Source organism: Oryctolagus cuniculus, chromosome 13, assembly GCF_964237555.1.
Source record: "Oryctolagus cuniculus chromosome 13, mOryCun1.1, whole genome shotgun sequence".
NCBI lineage: Eukaryota > Metazoa > Chordata > Mammalia > Lagomorpha > Leporidae > Oryctolagus > Oryctolagus cuniculus.
In genome coordinates, this window is record NC_091444.1 from 93,569 (window position 1) to 114,740 (window position 21,172).

General features: G+C 54.1%; 1 protein-coding gene across 4 annotated transcripts in view; it reads right to left on the reverse strand.

The window, feature by feature from the left end:
• STX6 (syntaxin 6) overlaps positions 1-12,809 on the reverse strand; it is a 61,177-nt gene extending 48,368 nt beyond the window's left edge. Inside the window, exons 1-2 of one of the 4 annotated variants that reach the window (XR_011381803.1) lie at positions 12,556-12,809; positions 203-372 (exon numbers count right to left, since the gene is read on the reverse strand). Coding sequence is in view for 3 of the 4 variants with exons in the window: in XM_051841021.2 (XP_051696981.1) it covers positions 203-372; positions 12,556-12,590 (205 nt within the window). In the remaining variant the exon portion in view is untranslated. The remainder of the gene's footprint in view (positions 1-202; positions 373-12,555) is intronic. The other 3 variants (XM_051841021.2, XM_051841019.2, XM_051841020.2) reach the window with 3 other exon arrangements.
• Between the last annotated feature and the right edge of the window lie 8,363 nt (positions 12,810-21,172).

Below are 21,172 nucleotides of genomic sequence, written 5' to 3' on the forward strand. Positions count from 1 at the left end.
CCGGAGAACCGCTTGGTGTGTGCAGGAAGAGCCCACACACCTGTGGCATTGACACTGCATTCCCAGTATCGTAGTGCCCTTTCCCCCGGTGGAGTCGGGACCTGAACACCAGCGCGACTCTGGTCCACAGTCACACCCACGCCCCACAAACATGAGCAGACACCTGCCGTCCGCCCAGGGCACAGACCACAGAGAAGGATATTGATTGTCTCGTCCAGGTCCTCCAGATCCCACTCGATGCTGCGCAGGTTGTTCCTCAGCTCGTTGGTGGTCCAGTCGATCTCTTCCCTCGTGGCTATGGAGGGGTCCTGCAGGAGCTCCGTCCATCTCTGAAACAAGCCCTGGGCAGTGTTGACTGCTTTCTGGACCTCCCTGTAGCAGGGGCAGGGGAAGCAGAGATGTCACAAGTGGTGCTCCGTGAACCAGCTACCGCGAATCCCGTCACAGCCACCTGCCCAGAGGCTCCTCAAACACCAGTCAAAACTAAGTACACTGTTGTGTTGTCAGCCGATTCCAGCATAAAACCATCATTTAAACAGCTATAATATCAAGTGGACAAAATTAACTTTCCTCTGAGACGTGATCTTCCAAATTAACTAAGGAGCCGCTGATTCCCACACCTTCCATCTGGTGCGAGTGGCTCCGGTGGGTGAGAGGCCCCCACAGCTTTCTTTTCTTGGAGCGGGGGGTGGGAGGAGTAGAGGGAGAAACTCTCACACAGCTTGGGCTCCACAGGTCAAGTATGTTAATCTGAGATGTTTTTAAATCCCAAACCTGGTCAGTTTCGGGAAGAGTTACACATCTTCCCATTAAGTATCACCTATGGTAACAGAGGGCAGAGTTGAGGAGGCGCCTGCAATGACAGCTTGGTGTAAAGAATGCAGAGCTGCTGGATTCTGTAAAGAAACTGAAGCCCAGGCCAGGCGTCCTCGGCCATTGGCGCCCAGCGACACCTGAGCCAAATCCCACGCGGCAGCCTGGGAGCGTCCTTGGTCCAGGATTACCGCAGACACCCTCAGAAGCACACTGAAGTGGGCTACACAGACTCCTTTTACCGTACTGGAAATTCAAGCTAACTGTCAATTAATTAAAAATAAAATAATAATGTTTGTCAATTAAATTAAAAAGAACTTACACATAACCATAATGTTTTAATAAAAAAGATTTCCAAAACACAAAAAAATTAGTGAGGAGAGTAGCAATGCTTCACAGTCTGTGACTCTCCTTAGAAACTGGCGGCCACACAGCTGGACTGAAATACCTAAGAATCCAGCCGCAAACCCGCATGCAGAGGGGTAAAGGAAGAGGACTTTGTCTCTGTGGGTAACTGTGCACATTCTTTTTTTATAGTATACCAGCACAAGACAAGCCCAGTTTCTTCAGTTCAGTTGCAACGAGGAACCTGAAACCATCAAAGAAGTTTTCGAATTCACACACATTACAATCTGCTGGGGTGTCTTCTAGGTTGAACGGGTCCTTCACCCAAGGACGACTCTATAACACCCTTTTACTGTCAGGAGGCCAGTATCAGCTTCCTGAGAGCAGATCTTCCAAGTGCCAATGTCATTACACAATAACCAAAATCATTCTCATCATCACCCCCAATCTCATCAGAAAAGCTGAAGTGCTGGGATCTGTGAGACCACAGTAGCTCGTGTAGGCTTTCCAAAATCTCCCCTTGAAAGAAAAAGCTCCGATTTTATCATCAGTGAAAGTACGGTGAGGTGTTTCTCCTGGCATGATGGGTTCACGCCAAGATTTCTTTTTAAAAGCTTATCTTAAGATTAATTTATTTATTTGAAAGGTAAAGTTACAGAGAGGCAGGGGCAGGGGCAGAGAGAGAGAGAGAGAGAGAGGTCTTCCATCTGCTGGTTCACTCCCCAAATGGCCACAACGGCCGGAGCTGCGCTGATCCGAAGCCAGGAGCCAGGAGCTTCCTCTAGGTCTCCCACATGGGTTTAGAGGCCCAAGCCCTTGGGCCATCCTCTATCGCTTTCCAGGCCATAGCAGAGAGCTGGATCAGAAATGGAGCAGCCAGGACTCAAACCAGCGCCCATATGGGATGCTGGCACTGCAGGCGATGGCTTTACCCACTACACCACAGTGCCGGCTCCCTCAAGGTATTTTTTAGATGACTTTGAGATTTGAGAGAGGCAAGTCTAAGCATCTAGGTTGTTAGTTATTCTTTAAAAATGAGATCCTGTTTCAGCTCACAACTCAGGAGCAGGAGTGCTTTTGACAACGATCTCATTCCACAACACAGAAGAAATGCCCTGCGCACCTTCTCACTTTCTCACACTAAGAGAAAACAATCACAAACTACATACCTGATTAACAACTTGCACTTAGAATATTAAAAAGCAAACAGCTCACAATTTAGTAAGAAAATATACCCATTAAAAAAATGGGCAAAAGCTTTGAAGTCACTTCACCAGAGAGTCACGTGACCAACATGCACCTGAAAAGATGCCCAACACCACCAGCCACCAGGAAACGCAAGCCGGACCCTCAGGGGCTGGCACTACACCCTTCACACACGACAGCGCAGTGTGCAGAAAACTGCGCATCACTGGTGGGGACACAGAACAGGGCAGCCACACGGGAAGGCATGCTGCTGCTCCGAGTCAAACGTATGGAGCGTCAGGCCAACACTCCCAGGATGAGACGTCGTGGAAACCTCGCCCACAAAACCTGCACGCGCTGTTCATGCAGAAAGCAGCTCGGACCTCCTTCTTCACAGCACTGGACAAAAGGCGCAACCGAGCTCCCAGAAGTCCCTGCAATAGGACACCGTGCAGCAGCAGAAAGGGGCACAGGGCACCCCAGCTGCATTACGGGAGGGGACAGAAGCCAGACGCCGGGGGCTGTGCACTGCAATGGTCTGGAAAAGGCAAAACACAGGAACAGAACACAGATCGCTGGGTGGCAGATGCTGGGCAGGCGGGGTGAGCCAGAAGGGACGGGGGACCCCGAGGGGCCTGAGTCTGTCCTGTGTCTTCTCTGTAGGTGCTGACCACACACGCTGCTCATTCCCCCTCACACACTCAGAAGGGTGCACTTTAGTGTAAGTTACAGCTCTAAAACACTGCTGTTTGATGGAAGATATTCTTCCAGGACCCAACTGCTTTCTCCCTCACTGTGCCTACAGGACGGCGCTCTACGATTCTGCCGTGGCCTAGGACCTCAGCCACCCCACCAGCAGCGCAGACACGAACATGGGGAGCCAGGCAATCGTAGCCTCAGCACCACCATGGAAGTCAGGATCGCAGACACACTAGAGCAGCAAGGTCGAGGACACTGGCACCGGATGGGGCGAGGAAGTGCGTGCAGGCGGCTCTCCCACGTGCGGAAGCACAAGCCTGAAGAAGTGAAAGAAATGGCAGGAGTCAGAAAAATGCCACGGGCCCATGCAGCAGCACTGCGCCTGCTCCACCCAAGGCCTCCCTTCCGGTTCTCCTTGAGCAGCACAGACACACAGGTGTCTCCAGGAGTCCCAGCGGTGGGACTGCCAGAGAGGCTCAGACCAGCCACCACCAGAGAACCCGTCTGAGCAGCACTCAGACCCTTAGTGGACTTTCCGATACCACTTCAGCTGAGCATGGCCTTGGGGAGCAGAAAACAACATCAGTCACAGACAGGCAATCAGAATTTCCTGCAAACCTGGATTTCACAGTAGTTTTAAGAACCACGGGGCCGGCGCTGTGGCTTAATGGGTAAAACCACTGCCTGCGGTGCCAGCATCCCATATGGGCGCCGGTTTGAGTCCTGGCTGCTCCACTTCTGATCCAGCTCTCTGCTATGGCCTGGGAAACAGATGACCCAAGTTCTTGGGCCCCTGCACCCCCTTGGGAGACCCAGAAGAAGCTCCTGGCTCCTGGCTTCGGATCAGCTCGGCTCTGGCCGTTGTGGCAATCTGGGGAGTGAACCAGTGGATGGAAGACCTCTCTCTCTGCCTCTGCCTTTCAAATAAATAAATAAATCTTAAAATACACACACACACACACACACGACATATCCAATAATATAGAGGACTAACCAGTAAGACAACCCTCTCAGTCCAGAAGCACTTGGAAGCATCTGGAACTAAGAGCTGGGACAGCTTGGCGTTCCAGGTCAATCATTCCATGAAACAGAGCCATGTAAGCTGTGTCGGCTGTGGAGACCTGAGTGGGTTCTAACACAAGTGGCCGTCTCCAGCGTGGGCTGCGGAGACCCGAGTGGGCTCTAACGCAAGCGGCCGTCTCCAGCGTGGGCTGCGGAGACCCGAGTGGGCTCTAACGCAAGCGGCCGTCTCCAGCGTGGGCTGCGGAGACCCGAGTGGGCTCTAACGCAAGCGGCCGTCTCCAGCGTGGGCTGCGGAGACCCGAGTGGGCTCTAACGCAAGCGGCCGTCTCCAGCGTGGGCTGCGGAGACCCGAGTGGGCTCTAACGCAAGCGGCCGTCTCCAGCGTGGGCTGCGGAGACCCGAGTGGGCTCTAACGCAAGCGGCCGTCTCCAGCGTGGGCTGCGGAGACCCGAGTGGGCTCTAACGCAAGCGGCCGTCTCCAGCGTGGGCTGCGGAGACCCGAGTGGGCTCTAACGCAAGCGGCCGTCTCCAGCGTGGGCTGCGGAGACCCGAGTGGGCTCTAACGCAAGCGGCCGTCTCCAGCGTGGGCTGCGGAGACCCGAGTGGGCTCTAACGCAAGCGGCCGTCTCCAGCGTGGGCTGCGGAGACCCGAGTGGGCTCTAACGCAAGCGGCCGTCTCCAGCGTGGGCTGCGGAGACCCGAGTGGGCTCTAACGCAAGCGGCCGTCTCCAGCGTGGGCTGCGGAGACCCGAGTGGGCTCTAACGCAAGCGGCCGTCTCCAGCGTGGGCTGCGGAGACCCGAGTGGGCTCTAACGCAAGCGGCCGTCTCCAGCGTGGGCTGCGGAGACCCGAGTGGGCTCTAACGCAAGCGGCCGTCTCCAGCGTGGGCTGCGGAGACCCGAGTGGGCTCTAACGCAAGCGGCCGTCTCCAGCGTGGGCTGCGGAGACCCGAGTGGGCTCTAACGCAAGCGGCCGTCTCCAGCGTGGGCTGCGGAGACCCGAGTGGGCTCTAACGCAAGCGGCCGTCTCCAGCGTGCGCTGCGGAGACCCGAGTGGGCTCTAACGCAAGTGGCCGTCTCCAGCGTGGGCTGCGGAGACCCGAGTGGGCTCTAACGCAAGTGGCCGTCTCCAGCGTGGGCTGCGGAGACCCGAGTGGGTTCTAACGCAAGTGGCCGTCTCCAGCGTGCGCTGCGGAGACCCGAGTGGGCTCTAACACAAGTGGCCGTCTCCAGCGTGGGCTGTGAAGATCTGAGTGGGCTCTAACACAAGTGGCCATCTCCAGTGTTGCCTGGCTGGGCACTGCCGCAGACACACACAACACAGCCGGCCCTGCAAGCGCCTCCTCACACGGCAGCTGCAGCTGGGACTCCTGAACCAACAGAGATCCCTTTTGTCTGTCATCTCCAAAAAGGTTTTTAAATCCCAAGACACTGCCTCTTTATTCTGCAGAGCTCGGTTTAGCTCTTTCTGGGTTTTCTCCCTACTGACGTGACAGGAATGCCTGAGTCTGACTCTCAGGGTGCTCCGTGAGCCAGCAGGTATAAATTCTCGCAGCTCTCCAGCTCAGCAAGTTTCTTGGCAAACAACAGCCTGCACACCAGCGGTTCTGGGAACCCTGGTAGGCACCACCTCACCGAAAACTCGCCAGTCACCTCCCCAGGAGCCACACTGGCCTTTTTCAGGCCCTTGCTGGACAGACGGTCACTCTGGCGAGAATCAAGCGGGTGCTCTGGTGCCTGCCCCGTGTGCTTCCAAAGTTAGTCTTGTCCCACACGAGCAGACCTCCGGCGGCAAGAGCACGGAGCTGGTTAAGGCCGGAGGTGAGGTGTTCCCGGCCGTCCACTCCACAGCCCCTCAGAGTGACGGGGCCCACGGTGTTCTTGCACTGCCCCGCATCCTCCAGGGTCCACAGGAAATGAGAACACAGCCCACATCTTTGGGGAAAAAAACACAGTCATCCAAACTTTCAAAACCACAGCCCCCCATTCCTTATAAGTAAAATGCCGCTGGCAGGACTACACACTTTGTTTTTTTGAAGTCAGTTCGACGCTGATCCCCAGTTGAGTATCTTATAGACAACTTTTAACCTATTCCACGTGGAAGCGCAGCATCCTGCCCAGCTTCCAGGCTACAGGTGATGGAAACCACAACATTCTCTAACTCGGTCTGGAAGCAACAGGGGAGCAGAGTGCCATCGGGGACGCTGCTTCCCAGGACCTGCCAGTGCCGACCAAGGGTGTGGGCTGCAGCTGCACCGGCTTCCCGCCTTTCCTGGACCAGGCGTCTGCCTCAGCGCCACAGCTGGGTAACAACTAGCTCCAAAGCATAGCATGAAACAATCATGCATGCACTCTGTCCACGGAATCTGTGGCTTGGATCCACGTGTCAGGAGCCGGGTGGGGGTTCCTCACGCGGCCCCGTGCACGTCCTGCCCAGCAGAGTGGCCTCAGTGTCCCTGGACAGCTTCCTGCTCACCAGCACCCTGGGCTGTAACCCCAGGGAGACTGCAGGAAGCCACTTCTGCCCCATGCAAGGTCAAGGCCGTTTCTAAGATAACACCCAGGTTCAAAGGAAGGGAATGTGGTCAGCTCAGTGGTCAAACGACTGGTTCACATTTGAGCAGAGCAAATGGACAGGGTGTGTGTCCATGCGTCCACCTCTGGAAGAACACAGGTGCCAACACACCTGTATCCAGGACAGTGTCTGCTCTGCAGGTGTCCTTGGCGTGGGGGAAGGGGGCTGTGTCTCACCCCTAGGTCAGTGACTGGAAACACCAGGCTGTGCAAGCTCCTGCAGCTGCGTCACCTTCCCCCTCCTCATGCTCCCTGAACCCCACAAACATTCCACCTCCCACCCCTCAGGTAAGACAGGGCTCTGTTCACTGCTCGGCTGCCTTCGTGTGGCCTTGCTGCCATTTCCAAGCTGAAGTACACCACGGTCTCTTTCGCCGTTGAGCAAACAGTCTTAGTTTCCCGCATACACAGCTACCCAGCGTGGATGCCGCCCATGCTCCCTGCTGGCGGAGGGGTGCTGCAGCCCGCCCCGTCGACCTCGCACAGCGCCCACGTCCTCTGGTTCTGTGACCTCACGGTGTTCTGTTTCCCACCGGTCTCCTTTTCCCTCTCCACTCAAAGTGAGCCCCGGGCTGACGCCTCTCCCCTGCCGACCAACTCTCTCAGGATCAGTTCCTGTACATGTAACTGCTACGAGACCATTCCATTTCCCCAAATTTATAACCATACCTTCGCTATGACACACAAGACAACAGTTATGTCATCTAAGCTGTCATGGCCACTTTAGCATTCAAAGAAACAAAAATAAAATAAAAAAGGAAAATCTGCCCCCCTAACTTCCTCATTTTAGCTAGCAGTGCCACTCACCATTTCCCAACGTCAAGACTAAATAAGAGTCCTCGGCCTGCGGTGCCGGCACCCCGGGTTCTAGCCCCGGTTGGGGCTCTGGATTCTGTCCCGGTTGCTCCTCTTCCAGTCCAGCTCTCTGCTGTGGCCCAGGAAGGCAGTGGAGGATGGCCCAAGTGCGTGGGCCTTGCACTTGCATGGGAGACCAGGAGGAAGCACCTGGCTCCTGGCTTCGGATCGGTGCAACGCGCTGGCCATAGCAGCCATTTAGGGGATGAACCAATGGCAAAGGAAGAGCTTTCTCTCTGTCTCTCTCTCTCACTGTCTAACTCTGCCGGTCAAAAATAAATAAATAAATAAATAAACAGCCAGCGCCGTGGCTCAATAGGCTAATCCTCCGCCTAGCGGCACCGGCACACCAAGTTCTAGTCCCGGTCGGGGCGCCAGATTCTGTCCCGGTTGCCCCTCTTCCAGGCCAGCTCTCTGCTGTGCCCAGGGAGTGCAGTGGAGGATGGCCCAAGTGCTTGGGCCCTGCACCCCATGGGAGACCAGGATAAGTACCTGGCTCCTGCCATCGGATCAACACGGAGCGCGGGCCACAGCGCGCCGGCCGCGGCGGCCATTGGAGGGTGAACCAACGGCAAAGGAAGACCTTTCTCTCTGTCTCTTCTCTCACTGTCTACTCTGCCTGTCAAATAAATAAATAAATAAATGAGAGCCCTCCTTGACTCTGCCTGCACACCGTCTGCATGGGACCCTCGGACGGCCGTGACCTGAGCTCACTGAGCACCGAGACCTCCTCCCTGCCTCCCTGGAGCACTTCCGATCTGCCGTCAGCCATACACCTTCTGCCACCAGGATCTACTGAACCCCACTTCTGCGGAGCCTCCCGACAAATCTGCTTTCTTTGTGGAATCTGGAGACGCGGGCCTGAGTCCTTAATAGGTGACTAAAAGCAAGGGAATACACCTGCTGGCTTTAAATTGAGAATTTACCAGATTAAATGTAAACTTCCTATGCCTCCTCCCATCCCAAACAAATCAACTTAAACCCAACCAACTCCTCCCTGAAACAAGCACTGTTTCAGCCTCCCCACCCCCTTTCTGAAACTGCTCTGCTGCTCCCTGGTCCCAGGGACCCCCCCCCCACTCCACAAAGAAAATGCAGAATAAGGAGAAGGAGGCACCACGGGCCGGACTCCCCCATACACTGTATCTTTCTTGAACTTGTCTGCACAGTGTCCAGGTACAACACTACGCCTTCAAATCCCTCCCCCACCAACACAGCTAAAGGATATAAGGAAATACAGATGAAAAGATCACAAAACAATACATAATTTCAATTTCTAAAATAAGTAGTAACGCACGTTTATATAAATCCTGCCTTCCCATTTCCAAGGTTATGAACCAGAAGTGTTTCACTAAGCTGTGTCTTCCTCTTTCTACCGGGATGATAATGGTGTCTACCTCCTAAGGATTAAAAAGGCACCTACAGTTCTGGGTTTCTGACCGTATCACACCTCACAAAAGAGCTTCCAGTGCCAGGGCACGTGGGTGCCTGCTGCAGGCACAGCCTAACTGGGCTCCACACTGCCACCACACACTATTATTCCAAACTCCACCTCATGGGATTTCCCAGGTCTACAAGTCTCTACTGGCCTCAGGCCAAAGCCACTTGGCCCTATGGTACCTGCGCAACGGAGAAGCAACAGAAGGAGTGGGATTAAGTTCAGATGTGAATCCTGGGTCCACCGCTTGGCAGCCCCATGACCCTGGGCAAGCAGGCTGACCTCTCTGCTTGCTCAGCTCCTCATCTTGACGATGAGGCTGAAGCACTTATGACACGGAACTCCATAAGTGCTGACTTAGCGCAGGACACCCGGCAGCACTCACTATCAGCTGCAATTACTGCCGCCCCAGGACGCCCCCACCATCAGCACAGGGCACGGCTTCACGATGGCAGCCAGAGCAAGAGGAACCATGACGGTGCCAGGGGAAGCATCCCCGGAGGCAGAGGAGACGCCGGGGCCGAGCCCCGAGAGCTGAGGAGGGCGGTGCATGAGCAGCAAGGCCGCCAGGGCTGCAGGCATCGACAGGCACTGAGGCTGCTGCTGCTGGGCCCGGAGCCGGAGTGGGGGAGCTGTGCAGGGCCGGGAGCTGGAGTGGGGGAGCTGTGCAGGGGCTGGAGCAGGAGTGGGGGAGCCGTGCAGGGGCTGGAGCAGGAGTGGGGGAGCCGTGCAGGGGCTGGAGCAGGAGTGGGGGAGCCGTGCAGGGGGCTGGAGCAGGAGTGGGGGAGCCGTGCAGGGGCTGGAGCAGGAGTGGGGGAGCTGTGCAGGGGCTGGAGCAGGAGCTGGGCAGGGGCAGAAGCTGGGCAGGGGGTGGAGCTGGGAGCTGGGCAGGGGGCAGGAGCTGTGCAGGGGGTGGAGCTGTGGAGGGGGTGGAGCTGGGAGCTGGGCAGGGGGCAGGAGCTGGGCAGGGGGTGGAGCTGGGAGCTGGGCAGGGGGCAGGAGCTGGGCAGGGGCTGGAGCGGGAGCTGGGCAGGGGGCAGGAGCTGGGCAGGGGGTGGAGCTGGGAGCTGGGCAGGGGGCGGGAGCTGGGCAGGGGCTGGAGCGGGAGCTGGGCAGGGGGCAGGAGCTGGGCAGGGGGTGGAGCTGGGAGCTGGGCAGGGGGCAGGAGCTGGGCAGGGGCTGGAGCGGGAGCTGGGCAGGGGGCAGGAGCTGGGCAGGGGGTGGAGCTGGGAGCTGGGCAGGGGGCAGGAGCTGGGCAGGGGGTGGAGCTGGGAGCTGGGCAGGGGGCAGGAGCTGGGCAGGGGGTGGAGCTGAGAGCTGGGCAGGGGGCAGGAGCTGGGCAGGGGGCAGGAGTGGGGCTGGAGCGGGGCTGGAGCGGGAGTTGGGCAGTGGAGTCAGCGCAGAAGCCACAACTGGAGAGTCAGATTCTAAGTAACCTAAATTTAAAAACTGAGATGCAATTCAGTTACCAGGAAACTTTTATGTACGTTTGGAGCAATTAAGGTATGCAGATTTACTTCCCAACTAACACTTTAACAAACTAACTGCAAGTCTAGTATCTCTGATGAAAATTTAACATCCAAATTGTAATGTGCTGTAAGCATAAAATATACATGAGATTTCAAAGAGTTAGCACAAAGAAAACTAAAATACCTCATATCTTTGAACATACTAAAGACATTAAAATTCCTTCGCCCATTTCTGTGGCTGCTGGAAAATGAACAGTGATAAACGTGGCCTGCATTAGACTCAGCAGACCCCGGAGCACAGAAGAGCAAAGGGACTGGAGCAGGAAGATGGACTAAAGAGACTCAAAAAAAAATCCAGGGGCCCAAATTATTTACATTTTGCCCATCTTTAAAACCTAATTAAAGGGTTTGGTGCTGTGGTGTATCAGGTTAAGCTGCTATCACACCAAATGGGCTCCACTTCTGATCTTGCTCCCTGCTGAGGGCCTGGGAAAGCAACAGAAGATGGCCCGAGTGCTTGGGACCCTGCACCCACGTGGGAGACCCCGAAGAAGCTTCTGGCTTCAGCTCCAGCTGTTACAGCCACTGGTGAGTGAACCAGTGGATGTAAGACCTCTGTCTCTAAATACGTCTTAAAACAAATCAAAACCAGCAAACACCTAAGTCAAGATCTACTTACTGCTAGGGTGGGTGTTTGCCACAGTGGGTAAGCTGCCCCGGGACACCTGCAATCCCTGGAGTGCCTGCCTCTGGGCCCAGCTCCTCCACGTCCCACAGATGCACACACCAGGAGGCAGCACCTGGGTCCCTGCCGCCCAGGGAGACTCAGGCGGAGTTCCAGGCACCCAGCTCAGCCTTGGCGGTAGGGGGGCATTTGGGGAGTGAGTCAGTGGATGGAAGATCTTGCTGTCTATCCAATAAAATGGAAATAAATATTTTAAGAACCTCACTTCTACTCCTAGAAGCTTTTCCATCCTAAGAATTGCTAAGGAGTTGCCTTTCTCTGGCCTTCCACCTGTTATCTGTACTTAGTTTAGGGGGTGATTTGTTGCCCAGGTTAGACCAGAAGGTCCTGAGCTGAGGCAATAATTTAGGCATCCCTGATTTCCACATCAGCACCTAATAGGTGCCACCAACACCGACACCACGTGGCTGGTGAGGCGCTGAGTCCTCTTCCGGCAGCACCTAGAGGACATGAGCTACGCCTGGGAAAAGTCAGACAAGCCCACGGCCCTGACGGACTGTGCTGACCCCCATCCAGGAAATGTCAACGCGGCATGGCAATCTAGGGTTTTCCTAAACTCCAGTAAAAGCCACCTGCAACGCTGGCATCCCACAGGGGCGCCACTTCTATCCCGGCTGTTCCACTTCCGACCCAGCTCCCTGCTGTGGCCTGGGAGAGCCGTAGATGAACCAAGTGCCTGGAACCCTGCACCCGCGTGGGAGACCCGGAAGAAGCTCCTGGCTTTGGCCTGGCACAGCCCAGCTGTTGTGGCCATCTGGGGAGTGAATGTCTGTCTGTCTGTCTGTCTGTCTCCCCCCCCCCCGTGTGTGTGTGTGTGTGTGTGTCTGTCTGTCTCCCTCCCTCCCTCCCTCTCTCTCTCTCTCCCTCTCCCTGTGTGTGTGTGTGTGTGTGTCTCCCTCTCTCTGTAACTCTACCTCTCACATACATAAATAAATCTTTTAAAAACGGCTCACTAGGAGCCGGGGCGCGGGTGTCCCCACGGAGCTTCCTGCCCACGCAGCCGGGACGCGGAGGGCCGCCCCTCACGGCAGAGACCCGCTGGGCTCCTGGCTGCAGCCCGGCCCGGCCTCTGCTCTGGGGGCATCCGAGGGGCCAGCCGGCGATGGACGCTCGCTCTGATGCTGCGCCTTTCAAATAAACCCAGATTTTTAAAAGCTGCGGCTCAGAACCACCTTGCTTCGGTGTGATACGCCGTGCGTCCGGAGTGTCCACCTGCACACGGCGTGGCGTCCGAGCCAGGCAGCAGCCGCGACCGACACCTGTCACCCCGCGGGAGGCGAGCGAGGGGCTGGCCGGGACCGCGTCGAGCCCCCGCCGAGCACCCCGCCGGCCGCACTCGCGCGCCGCTCCCTCCCGCAGCCCGGCGGCGCCCACCCGCCGCGCCTTGGCCACAGCGCCGACCACACTCACCCTTTCACCACAAAGAAGGGGTCCTCCATGGACATGGCGTCCGCCCGGCCGCCTCGCCCCTGCGCGCCCACCGGCTCCTGCAGCGGCCGTGCCCGGCCTGTGGCCCGAGCGGAGGCCGGGGCGAGGGCACCCGAGCTGGGTGCAGGCGAGGCCGGGGGCGCGTGGGGTGCGCCGGACGCCGCGGGCCCAGCTCTCGGCGGCGCCACCGGCAGAACCCGACTCAGCCACCGGCCTGACTCCGCCCACGGGCCCTCGGCCGCAGCCAATCGCGTCCGCAACCGCTCCCACGTGACAGGCCACGTCCCGCCTCTCACCGTCGGGGCCTGCGCACTGCGCCCCGGGGCCCGGCGGCAGAGCCCAGACGTGGGCGGGGCCCGGCGTGGTGGGGCGGGGCCCTGTATGGGCGGGGCCCGGCGTGGTGGGGACGGGGCCCTGTATGGGCGAGGCCCGGCGTGATGGGCGGGGCTCGGCGTGGTGGGGGCGGGCCTCTGCGGCCAGGCAGTCCGCGCCTGGGGGAAGATCACTGGTTCGGGCTCCGCGGGCTGCGTGCTCCGTACAGCCGTCTCACTTTCCCTGTGCCTCAGTGCTCGTCGGAGACCTGCTGTACAGCTGCTCGTACCTGCCATCGGCCTGCGCCGGCCCCGCAGCTGCCCTGGCGCGCGGCGCTCCTCGGGGCTGGACCCCCGGCGTGGGCAGCAGTGGGGTGGGCAGCCGATGGGCTTCTCCGGGGTCGCGCAGCGGTCACCCTGGCACCCCCAAGTGACCTGCCCAGGGTCACTTGTGCACTTGGCCTCTCGCTCCGAGCCGCTCTGAGCAGTAAATCAAGATGCATGTTAGACCGCAGAACCCCGAGGAGGCAGGGAGTGCGGCCGGCGCACAGCTGCTGCAGGAGTTGTGCAGGAGACCTGGGAGGGGTCCGCGTGTTCAGCAACCGCGTGGTCGTGGATGGACTCCCCTGTGGAGTTCAGAGCCCCTCCCCCCCACACACACACTTCTCACCTGTGCGGTCTTGGGCAGCGTGCTGTCTCCCCGTCCTGTTCTGGGTAGTGAAGTGGTCACCGCCTGCCTTCCCCACGCTCTCAGAAGCATCCCGTCCATGTGTGAGCAGTGCTGAGAGCCACCAGGCGTGGGCACGGGAGCAGGGGGCTGGTTCCTTGCCCCCAAGGCCCGCAGAGGGCAGGTGCACACAGGGCACGAAGCGAAGGCGGCGGCTGCCATAGACACAGGGGCTCTGTGTGCAAGCCGGGAGGGGCAGGCACAGGGGAAGCAGGCTGGGGTGTGGAGCCCCCCAAGTCTGGCTGGAGCAGGAGTAGGATGGCGGCCTGGGGCCATGCTAAGTACCTGGACACTCCCGAGGCCATGGGGACTGGGGCATCCGCAGGGCAGGATGGGCGTCTGACAGGTGCTGCGGGCCCTGTCCTGAGCCAGGCTTGGGCCGACCAGCAGAAGATGCGAGCGTCAGCCGGCATGGTGATGGCATGGTGATGGCGGCCTCCCCTGGCTGCCGTCCACTGTGCTTGGGGGTACAGTGCGCAGGGATGGGGAGTGCTCTGAATGACGGAGCTCCCCAGGCTGTCACCTCTGAGCCTCTCTGGGGGTTCCAAGCCTTCCTGGGAGTCCTGAGGTGCTTACAAAAGCGCCTCAGGCACCCAGTGAGCCTCACAGCCGGGAGAGCAGTGGTGGGAGGAGACTCCTCGGTCCTGCAAGGCGACTCGCACAGACACAAGGAAACCTCGCCCCACCGCAGGTGCCAGGATGGACCGAGGGAGCGGCCCCCACTCCACCAGGAACACAGCACGGCCAGCCTGCCCCTCTGAGGATCACCTGGATCAAGTGTGGGAAAGCCTGCTGTGGAACACATTAAGCACCTTAGAACTGAAAGATCTCTGCTTCAGTCGTGAGTGCACAACCCAGTGGAGTTTAGGCCACTCCTCTCCTGCAGCTGTCTCAACCCTGCCCCAGTCCCAGGAGCAACGCTCTCTGTCTCTAGGAATTGCTGCTCTAGGAACCCCATGTAGGCTCTGTCTTTTTATGATCTGTGCATTTCACTTAGCATAGTGTTCGCAGAGTTCCCCTGGTGTTGCATTTTGGTGGCTGCGCAGTCAGTGGACGCTCGATGGCTGCCTTGAATAATATGCTGTAAGCGTGAGTGTGCCAGTGTCTGCTGCCAGTTCTTGTGGTTGCGAACACAGAGCTGTGGCTGCCAGGTCATGTGCTAACTCCAGTTTTCTAAATGACAACTTCTTGAGCCACACCTCAAACACTCTAACTTGGGGTCCCGGAAGTGAGTTCAGGAAATGGCTTTTTATTTATTTGAAAAGGAGAGAATCATCCATCCACTGGTTAGCTCCTCAAATGGCTTCAACAGCTGGTACTGGGCCAGATTGAAGCCAGAAGCCTGGAGCTCCATCTGGGCCTCCCATGTGGGTAGCAGGGACCCACATACGTGGCCATTGTGAGAAGCCAGAGCCACGCCGTGACAGGCTTCTCACAAGACAAAGAAACTGGCTAGGCCCAGGATGTGCCTGGTACCAGAATATGAAACCTGGCCCCGGGCAGTCCGTGATCCTGCAGGACCAGGTGAGGGCAACCAATGCAGGGTGGGGGGTGGGGGCTCGATGTACAGCCACATGAGGAAAGAAGGAATGCGGAGGTAATACTTGTTTGCCCAGCAACTGTAAAAACCCAGGGAATAAAGAGGAAGGGGTCTTGGTCTCCCAGCGCTGCGTTGCACAGGAGGCCAGGGCCCCAGCATGCTGGTCCTTTTGTTCTTTGCATTTCAGTGAGTCTTGCTGGTTCTTTCTATCTGGGCGATCCGGAACACAACAGCCGTCTTCTGCTGTTTTCCCAGGCGCATCAACAGGAGCTGGATTGGAAGCGGAGAAGCCGGCACTTGGGAGGCCGGCATTGTAAGCTGCAGCCTAACCCATTGCACCACAGTGCTGGCCCCGCAATGCCATTTCTCACATTCCAAACAAAGGCCGGCCAGCCGGCCCGCATGGTAGCCGCTCACCAGCCAAGGCCATGAGCTCCAACTCCTCCACATCCATGCCAACACTGATTATGTCCTATTGCTGTTGTTTTCTTTTTCTTTTTTCTTTTTTTTATTTATTTGACAGAGTTAGTGAAAGAGAGACAGAGAGAAAGGTCTTCCTTCCATTAGTTCACCCCCCAAATGGCTCCTACAGCTGGAGCTACGCCGATCCGAAGCCAAGAGCCAGGTGCTTCCTCCTGGTCTCCCACGCGGGTTAGGGCTTCAACGTGGCCCAGCCCTGGCCATTGTGGCCATCTGGGGAATGAACCAGCAGATGGAAGACTTTTCTCTCTCTCCTAACTCTTTCAAATAAATAAACATTTTAAAAAGATAGCATTGGGGCCAGCCCTGTAGCATAGTGGGTAAAGCTGCCACCTGTAGTGTTTGCATCCCATATGGGCACTGGTTCAAGTCTAAGATGCTCCACTTCTGATCCTGCTCTCTGCTGTGGCCTGGGAAAGCAGTAGAAGATGGCCCAAGTCCTTGGGTCCTTGCACCCACGTGGGAGACCCAGAGGAAACTCCTGGCTCCTGGCTTTGGATCGGTGCAGCTCCGGCTGTTGCAGCCAATTGGGGAGTAAACCAGCAGATGGAAGATCTCTCTCTCTCTCTCTCTCTCTCTCTCTCTCTCTCTCTGCCTCTCCTCACTCTGTGTAACTCTGACTTTCAAATAAATAAATAAATAAATAAATAAATAAATAAATAAATTCTGTTCCCAAACAGTCAAGACAAGGGCTGTTCAAGTCATTGCTTCTCAAAGTGTCAGTTTCACTTCTACAGATCACCTTTTAGGTGCTCTGTTAACACAGGTCAGGGAGGACATATGGTATTTGTCCCTTTGGGACTGGCTTATTTCACTAAGTGTGATGGTTTCCAGTTTTATCCAATTGTGGAAATAAGAGAATTTCTTTTTTTTTATTGCTGTGTAGTATTCCATGGTGTACATATCCCATAATTTCTTTATCCAGTCTTCAGTTGATGGGCATTTGGGCTGATTCCATGTCCTGGCTACTGTGAATTGAGCTGCAGTAAACATGGGGGTGCAGATAACTCTTCATATGCTGATTTCATTTCCCTCGGGTAAATTCCCAGGAGTGGGATGGCAGGGGCGTATGGCAGGTCTGTATTCAGGTTTCTGAGGTGTCTCCATACTGTCTTCCACACTGGCTTCCCAGTTTACATTCCCACCAACAGTGGATTAGGGAACCTTTCTCCCCACATCCTCACAGCATTTGTTGTTAGTTGATTGCTGTGTGAAAGCCATTCTAACTGGGGTGAGCTGAAACCTCATTGTGGTTTTGATTGGCATTTCCCTGATGGCTAGTGATCCTGAGCATCTCTTCATGTGTCTGTTGGCCATTTGGATTTCCTCTTTTGAAAAATGCCTGTTGAAGTCTTTTGCCCATTTCTCCACTGGGTTGTTTGTTTTCTTGTTGCTGAGTTTCTTGATCTCTTTCTATATTCTGGTTATTAATCCTTTATCAGTTGCATAGTTTGCAGATAATTTCTCCCGTTCTGTTGTTTGCATCTTCACTTTGCTAAATGTTTCTTTTGCAGTGCAGAAGCTTTTCAATTTGATGTAATCCCATTTCTCAATTTTGGCTTTGACTGCCTGTGCTTCTGGGGTCTTTTCCAAGAACTCTTTGCCTATGCCAGTGCCTTGCAGAGTTTCCCCAGTGTTCTCCAAGAATTTGATGTTATCAGGTCATAGATTTAGGTCTTTGATCCATGTTGAGTGGATTTTTGTGTAAGGTGTAAGGTGGGGTCTTGCTTCATACTTCAGCACATGGAAGCCCAGTTTTCCCAGCACCATTTTGAAGAGACTGTCCTTGCTCCAGGGACTGGTTTAGCTCCTTTGTCAAAGGTAAGGTGGTTATAGAAGCGTGGATTGATTTCTGGTGTTTCTGTTCCGTTCCATTGGTCTATCCATGTGTTGTTATACAAGAACCAGCCTGTTTTGATTAAAACTGCCTTGTAGTGTGTCTTGAAATCTGGTATTGTGATGCCTCTGGCTTTGTTTTTGTGGTATAACATTGCCTTAGCTATTCAGGATCTCCTGTGATTCCATATGAATTTCAGCATCATTTTTCTATATCTAAGAAGAATGTCTTTGGCATTTTGATTGGTATTGCATTGAGTCTGTAAATTGCTGTTGGAAGTATGAACATTTTGATGATATTGATTCTTCCAATCCATGAACATGGAAAAATTTTCCATTTTTTGTATCTTCTTCTATTTCTTTCTTTATTTTTTGTAATTCTAATCATAAAGATCTTTGACATCCTTGGTTAGATTTATTCCAAGGCATTTTTTGTAGCTATTAGAAGTGGGAGTTCTTTCTCAGCCATAGCATTGTCCAAATTTACAAAGGCTGTTGATTTTTGTGTATTGATTTTATATCCTGTGACTTCACCAAACTCTTCTATGAGTTCCAATATCTATCGGTGGAGTCTTTTGGCTACCCTGTATATAGAATAATGTCAACTTTAAATAGGGGTAGTTTGACTTCCTCTTTCCCAAGTTTATCCCTTTGGTTTATTTTTGTTGCCTAATGACTCTGGCCAAAGCTTCCAGGACTATATTCAATAGCAATGGTGAGAGTGAGCATCCTTGTCTGGTTCTGGATTTAGTGGGAATGCTTTCAACTTTTCCCCATTCAATAGAACACTGGCCATGGGTTTGTCATAAATTGACTTGAGTGTGTTGAAGAATGTTCCCTCTGTCCCCAGTTTGCTTAGAGTTTTATCATGAAATGGTGTCTTTTAACTGGAGAGTTGAGATCATTTACATTCAAAGTGACTATTGATAAGTAACTACTTTGCCCTGTCATTTTTCCATAAATATTCCTATTTTTTACTTTGGATTTCCTTTGTATTTTTACTGGATAATCTTCTTCCTTTACCTTCTTTTGTAGTGATGACCTTGTTTCTGTGTGCAGCACATCCTTTAAGCATCTTTTGGAAAGCTGGACAGGTGGTGACAAATTCTTTAAATTTCTGTTTGTTGTGGAAGATCTTTACTTCACCTTCATTCATAAATGAGAGCTTTGCAGAGTACAGTATTCTGGCTTGACAGTTTTTTTCTCTTAACCTTGGAATATATCTCACCATTCTCTCCTAGCCTGTAGGGTTTGTGATATGAAGTCCTCTGTGAGTCTAATCGGACATCTTCTGAAGGTAATCTGGCCTTTCTCTTGTGCACTTTTTAGAATGTTTTCTTTATGTTTTACTGTGGTGAGTTTGATTACAATGTGTTGTGGTGCAGATCTTTTCTGGTCATATCTAGTAGTAGTTCTACGTGCTTCCTGTACTTGGATGTCCCTTTCTTTCTCCAAATTATGGAAGTTTTCTGTTATTATTTCACTAAAAAAGCCTTCTAATTCTTTCTCTCTTACCATGTCTCCAGGAACTCTTAGAACCCATATGTTGGGTTGTTTGATAGTATCCTGTAGATTCCCAACAGTGTTTTTTGTGGGGAGCAACTGAGACTAGACTAAATTACTGGAACTAAGACTAATTCTATGCATCTGATCTCCACCATATGGCGCTGAGAAGGAGTAAACAACTTCTACACAGCTGCCTCACCTATTCGACTGATAAGCTGCAGGAGCTGATCCTGCTCCTGATTGGAGGAGAGCAGCGTGCTCGGCGTGTGGGCAGCAGAGCACAGATTGGTGGAAGAGGACTACAAAGGAGGAAAGAAACAACATGCACTGGGAACATCTGAGGAACATCTGAGCAACCCCTGAGAGAGCTGGCCGGTGGTGTGCCGCTCCTCCGCGGAAGCAGGGAAAGCGGCGGGGGTGCCGCCCCTCCGCGGAGGCGGTGGAGGGGGGGACGGCAGCTAACCCAGGACGGTGTCGTTCCTCCTCGAGTGGGGGAGTGACAGTTTTTTAGTTTTCTAATTTTCTCTGCTTGTTTTTTGTATAATTTCCTGTGCTTTGTCTTCCAAGTTGGATATTTTTTTCTTCTGCTTCACTGATTCTGTTGTTAAGGATCTCCACTGCATTTTTTATTTGTTCTACTGCATGTGTTGCTTTCTCTTTAAGGTCTCAATTTCATGGGAGAAATTTTCTTTCAAGTTATGTACAGATTTCATTAGTTCATGCATTTGCTTCTGATTACTTCTATATAATCTTATGACCAATTTTTAAAATTCCATTTCTTGCATTTATTCAAACTCTTCATCTTCACAATCTAGTATTGAAGTGTCGTATTCTTTTGCAGCATCATGTTGCTTGTTTTGAGGGCATCATTCTTGTTTCTTGAATTTGTGCATTTGTCATTTGGCATTTGTGAAATGATACCGGTGAATGGCAGGGTTCTTGTCTTTGCACAAGAAAGAATTCAGGTGTGAGACAGAGAGTAGTGGAAAGTAAAATAGCAAGGTTTATTAGGGAAGGGACATCCATAAAAACAGATGGGCACCTCCAGACAGAACCTGAGAGAGAGTTCCCACTCGCTCGGACTAGGGGAGAGCGTGGTTACATGGTTGAGTGGAGAGAGTACACCTGGCCAGACCAGGCGGGCAGCTCAGCATGGAGGCAGAAGGCTGAGCGCACAGTCCAGTTGAGGCCAGGGGTTTTTAAGGAGATGGGTCTCTGTCTTCACACGTCTCCTCCTGAAACAAAGGGTTTTATGGATGTAAATACTAAGAAGCTCCTATCTGAGTTTTCCCCTGAAGGTATCAGACAGGAGGAAGCCTAGCTGGCTCCGCCCTGGGTTTAGAGGAAGGGTGAGCAAGACCCCCTGGAGGATTGGGATTTGAAATGCAGATACTGGGCTGCATCTGGAAGATTATCAGGCAGAAGGGGTGGAGTCCCCCCCCTCCAGGTTATCAGGTAGAAGAGGGTAGGGCAGGATGCAGATACTGGACTGCCCCTGAAACATTATCAGGATGACTTTGAGATGCATAGATGTCAACTCTTTAGGCCTTTGTCACACACATATAAGCTCATATCTGACTTCCTACCTAACAGAGATACTTATTGCTTTCTTCTTCTTCCTCTTCCTCTTCTTCTTCTTTGCTGTGGTGGCTTGTATCCTTGGACTATGTGTGGATTAGTGGAGTGTCTGCTTTCAGGGAATGCCTAGAGGTGTGTGCTGGGTGTGGCCAGGGAGCTCTGTTCAGTGCTGCAGGGTAGGGGGAGTGTCCAAGGAGACACCCAGGTTGGATGTGGTAAATCTTTTTTTTTTTTTTTTTATCCAGTGGGGAGATTTCTTCTGTTGGTGTAGACTCAGCTTATTTCCTGTCCTCAAAGGACACTAGTGCCTGGGCACTAGACACAGTGGGTATAATATTCGTCCTTACTTCCATAAGGACCACCACACAAAGGATCTGTGCAGTCCTTGGTGTAAGCAGGTTCCCCAGCAGTGTCCCTCACCAGGAAACCATGGTGCCCTGAGCGTGTGGAGCCTCCCACAGTGACAGCCTGAAGTCCCAGCCACACCCTGAGTCCTCCCATGCAGCTTCAGTGTTCTTCCAGTCCCAGCACACAAGCCTCCCACAGTCACCAGCACCCAGTCAGTTCTCCCCTCCAAACGCACACGTCTCTGCTATGCACAGACAAGGACATGAGTTGGCG